The 5261-nt window shown below is 39.1% G+C and overlaps 1 protein-coding gene across 2 annotated transcripts in view; it reads right to left on the minus strand.

The window, feature by feature from the left end:
• The window catches only part of capn7 (calpain 7), a 21359-nt gene that overhangs the window by 12345 nt on the left and 3753 nt on the right, over positions 1-5261 (minus strand). For both annotated transcript variants that reach the window (XM_034873653.1, XM_034873651.1), the window contains exons 5-10: positions 4663-4730; positions 3899-4132; positions 3555-3641; positions 2468-2594; positions 1251-1336; positions 468-561 (exon numbers count right to left, since the gene is read on the minus strand). In XM_034873653.1, the coding sequence (XP_034729544.1) occupies positions 468-561; positions 1251-1336; positions 2468-2594; positions 3555-3641; positions 3899-4132; positions 4663-4730 (696 nt within the window). The remainder of the gene's footprint in view (positions 1-467; positions 562-1250; positions 1337-2467; positions 2595-3554; positions 3642-3898; positions 4133-4662; positions 4731-5261) is intronic.

Raw genomic sequence — 5261 nt, forward strand, 5'->3', positions numbered from 1 at the left:
TGATGGACTCTTCAGAAGAGGTCATTATCTTCACTTGAGTTTTTAAGAGGGGAAATTTACCAAACGCCACCATCTTGTTAACAGTCATACTGAGAAACACAGAGAGTTGTGTGGACGTGTGTGGACGTTCATTAATATCAAAAAGTTACGCAGTAATTCTTTAAGCACCTTCTTTCTGTTAGATCTGCTTTCCTAATGTTTTGGCAAGTTTATCACCTTCAATTCTTGAAAAACTATTAAGCAACATTGATCAAATCTCTCAGTCATACTTTCCATTCACAAACAGGAAATAAGGAATATTTGCAAACCAGCACACTACTGACACCTTTTGTCAAAATGTGTGTTGAACATGCATTTATAAAGTGCTATATTCTGCTGTATGCTGTGTTTTGCAGCTCCCCCAGTGTTTGATCTCCACAGGTGAACAGGCTCCACAGGTGAATAGGCTGTGCCAATTCCTCTTTTACCTTTCTGGGAACTCCGTTGATGTGAAGCTTGACCATGTACTTCCCACAGGGGTTATACTCCGGTTCCCCTCGTCTGTTCTGGGGGAAGATGACGCTGTAACACACAAGAACACACACTCAAAATATAAATATTCAAATGTCTCTATTAGGATAAACCCCTTAAGAAGTATCATCTGGTTTTTGAGGGGCTTCTCGCACCCTACGTGAGAATCGTACGCCTAGACCAACAAGCCACCTATAGAAGAGAATCTAGAAAAACAAACATACTCAACTAAAGTCTAAAAGTCAGATGTTATTGTTATCCTAATATTTTAAATATGCAAATGCCGAGACAATTTTTTTGTCTTTTATTTAAAAAGTGAGAAGCTGCTTTTTATGGAATACCTGAAATAAGACAATCTGAGGCTCAAATATTCGGTAAAGGTATTAGGGGAAACAACGTGTGAAAAATGTATTTGGGCTGACTTTAAACTCAGAAATTTAAATGAGTACGTAAATACATTTTTATATGTGAGGCCGGAATCCTCTTCACTACAAATATAATGGATGTGATGCTGATTAGTTCTCCCAGCATTGTTAAGATAATGTGTTTTACAATTCACTTTCAATTACTAAGCTCATCAAATGTAGTTTGTTTAACACAAAATATGACAATACATGGAACATAAGCTTAATTTTACAAAAGCACAAAATAATGCCACTTCATGTAAAAAACATACCGTATGTTATTGTATCTGCCTTCAAAAAACAATACACGTCAGACATAAAGGCCATATGAAGTACCTGGTGATGAGTTTCTTGTTGTAGCGCCTCTCGTACGCCGCGCTGATGGCTAGCGACGCCACGAACGAACAGTCAGACACCACCGTCTGGACAAAGGAGAGAGGATTAATTATCCTAGTCAAAGACAACAGTTTAATGTGTGTGTGTGTACATGTAATAAAGCTGCATTTGTATGCAGTAGGGGTATACACTTAAGAAAATGTCATGATTCAATTAATCAATTTTTTATTCAAAAACAATTCTCGATTAACAAAAAAAAACAATTCACAGTATGTAGATGTAGATACTTTTCCATGTATGCGTCATCCTGTTATGATGTATGTGTATGTTGTGTGTGATGTCTGTAAGCTGCTGGGACCTTAAATTTCCCTAGGGATCATTAAAGTCTCTCTCTCTCTCTCCCTCCATCTCTCAAATGACTGCAGTAGACATACAATATATATATTTTTTTAAAGAATACAATTTAAAATCGGTAGAGCTTGAACCTTGATTTGAATATGAATCGATATTTTTGCACACCCCTAGTATCCAGACAGTCTCCTTACATATAACAGAATACATTGACGGTAAAACATATTTAACATTTCATATTGTTTATTTATATACTGTACATATGTCAATGTTTATACTCTCTATTGTTTGTCCCCCATGGGGATCCTGATCTGTGAGAACACTGTCTGAATGTTAACAAGTTCATTCATCCAGTAAATACAGAACGTACTAAATCACTCAGATACACGGCTGCACGAGTCAACCAAACCCAAAGTGACATTATAGGGGCACAAAACACCCCACAGGTGCTGAATCCACCACCAGTGAATAAAAAGGAGGTCTGTCATGTTATCAGTAGTGGCTTGTTTTTGCCAGAACTGAGTGTTTTCAATAGATTGTTAATCATTGTACCGATAAACACTCACTCTCTCCCTCTCTTAGGTGCTTGCTTCCAGAGGCAATACACAATAACTATTTAAAAAAATAAATATCTGAAGACTGTTATGAAATCAGTTTGTCACTTTTCAAGCACTTAATTAATGGCATTAGTTCCACCGTAAACCCCTTAGAGGCTGATTAGTGATACCATTAGTGATGCCATTCAAAATTAACCACAACATGATGATATATGAATAGTTTAAAATCAAAAGCCTGCCAAAGACCTACAATACAATGAAAGAAAGTTGAGAAAGTGTTGAGCCTCTGGCTGGATCCACTGATCTGACCTGTTTGATGCTGAAGCTGGACACAGACATGATCATGGTGGGGTTATTGCAGATCTCGTCTGGCCGGACCCAGCGGGAGAAGATGGCTTTCTGTTTGGGCGACAGCGCCAGTTTCCCTGATTTGTCCCTGTTGAGAACATTAAAACAGACAAAGAGTTAAAAACTGTGTTGAACCACTCACTTCAGATTCACCAACACAGCCAGCCACTCACACACAATGTGCATTTAAAACCTACAGACTGATTTTTACCTCTTTCCATGTTGGAAAACTTGGCATCTCAGGTATTTGGCTTTATTTTTCATTAAAAGTCTAGTGTGTAACGTGTGTAGTTGTTCATTATCAGAATCGGTGTTTCCCGTTTACAAACTTGTCCTTTTTTATAAATAATAACCACCGCCATCAACTCCAAGTATTCCTATTGCCTTGAAATTTTACATTTGCATTTACGTGAACTGGGGTAGACGCTCCGTATTTATGCGCCATCTTGAAATAAGTCAGCCGGTAAGGACATACAGGACGTACTGCTCTGCCTTTCACGTTTTCGCTGTCACATGATACACTCACAGGTGCTGCTAACCTGGTTCCCGGCTTTGGCAAGTTTGAAGAAGAAAACATGGAGGACCACACTTATTCAAACTCCAAATTTCAGGAACAAGAAATTTGCCCAGAGAAAGAAAAAGGATATTGAAAAGAGCAAGAGAGCGGCTTTTTGAAGCGTGAAGGCCACCGTAGCTGTAATACGTATTTTGAACTGCGGGTTGCGAGAGAGTTGATTGTAATATATGATCTCAACGCTAGACGGGAGAAATTCCTACATATTGGACATTTAACATATGACAGACATGACTTTAGAACTCCTGTCACCTGTTGTTATGTTAACATAAACAGTGCTAACACATAACAAAGCATTTGAATAAATGGAAGGACAGATGTAGAGTAAGAACAACTCTGAACTGAATTTCTAAATGTCAAGCTGATCTTTTACAGCTGGCTCGTGTAACAGCTTGAATGGTATAAATTAGCATTGACACGGGGATGCTAACCTGGAAAAACATATACAATAAAATAATAATAAAAAAAACTCACGAGAAAGGGACAGGAAAGGCAAATCTTTCCCTCAGGTCCACACTCATGAAGGGCACATAGGCTATCCCATTGATTGTAGATGTACTCCTGAACATTGAGGAAAAAAAAGGTTTGGTGTTAGCGAGCTGCAACAACGTGCTGTACAACAACAATATGGTGTTATTTAAAAATTAAACCATTGAAAACCTATTCTGGTACAACCTCTAAATACAATTATGAACCTGAAAATGAGCAGAATATGAGCACTTTGAAGAGTTTTCCAGGTGTACCAGGATCTGTGTAAATCCTTCTAAAGTATCCTTCTAAAGTATCATTGGACAAGAGACTCCACCAAGCCGCCTCACCTGAGCACCTCGATCTCCTCCGATGTGTAGCGCTGACCCTGGGGCTCGCTGGACTGCACCGCCCGGACCGGCAGGGCTTGTTGTCGGTCGCTGAGGCTGAAGTCTGGCCCGAGGGGGAAGAACTGGCGGACCGGTCCCCCAGAACCGGCCCCACTGCTGGGCTTGGCTCCAGCAGGCCCCGGCTTGTCCTGAGTTGGAGTTGATTTGGACTGAGATTCTTTAAGACCCTCCGCCCTGACAGAACATACGGGAAGAGGTTTGTTTAATTGAATCTGGAAAGATAAAGTCAGTTATTTCTGGCAATAACAGAAAAATAAAGGACTATCATTTAGATTAGTTAGTTTGTTCTTTGTTTCTTTTGTATTGCTAATATTCTGGGATATAGAGCAGGATTGGCAAAAATAAGCCTGCATAGACTTCAGCCTGTTGCTTTTTAAATTGATGATTGCGAGTTATATTATGTGAAAAGGAGTTGGGTAAATGTGTATGATAATGTTTTTGTCAGTTGCATATTCACACAAATTGTCATGCTTTGTTCATTATAATGTAAACTCCCTACTAATACATATTTCACATTTATGTGAATTAAATAAACTCTTCATTCATTTATAAAAAGAAGAAAACATTTAGGAGAAAAATACACATAACAATCATCACTTTTATTCTATTTAAGAAAGGGGACGGAGCCATGGCCCAGCTGGAACCTGCAGCAGCCTCACTCAGGGGGGTTCTGTTCCTACAACAAGAGGACTAACTCTAAGTACCTGTCTAAGGCTTGACGCGCCAGCTGCTTCAGCTTGGTCTGCAGCGCCGGGTCCGATGTCTCGTTGGACTGTCGCAAACACAGAAGGAGAAACAAACGTGTGAAGCAGGCAGAGATAATGTGGGGGAGTATAGGTCAGTCATTTTTTTTGGACTCTTCATTGCACTCATCACTCTACATTGTTTCTGTTTAGAGTATGTATATACTAGTGTGTGTATATTAGTGTGTAGATATTGTTTGTTTGTTTGTGTTGAATGTGTAAGCACATTGTGAGCAACTATGCTCCAAAGGAAAATTCCTCGTATGTGTCTTTATCCCTGGTCAATAAAGCTGATTCTGATTGTGATAGAGCTGTTGGCAATTCATTGTGTCAGCAATGATTGAGATTAACAATATTATATTTGTTGGGGGGGGGGGGCTTATTTATTTATTACTTTTTCAAACAAATGAAAGCTTTGAATGAATCCCACGACACATCTTCTGGTTCCTTCGCTGTCATGTGACCCAGATAATGTAATAACACAGGTACACAGCCAATGAAGGGAACCACGCTTCTTTATCATCCATCAAACTTTAAAAAAATAAATAAAACAACTGTAC

The sequence above is a fragment of the Etheostoma cragini genome, chromosome 6 (assembly GCF_013103735.1).
Source record: "Etheostoma cragini isolate CJK2018 chromosome 6, CSU_Ecrag_1.0, whole genome shotgun sequence".
NCBI classification, from domain to species: Eukaryota; Metazoa; Chordata; class Actinopteri; order Perciformes; family Percidae; genus Etheostoma; species Etheostoma cragini.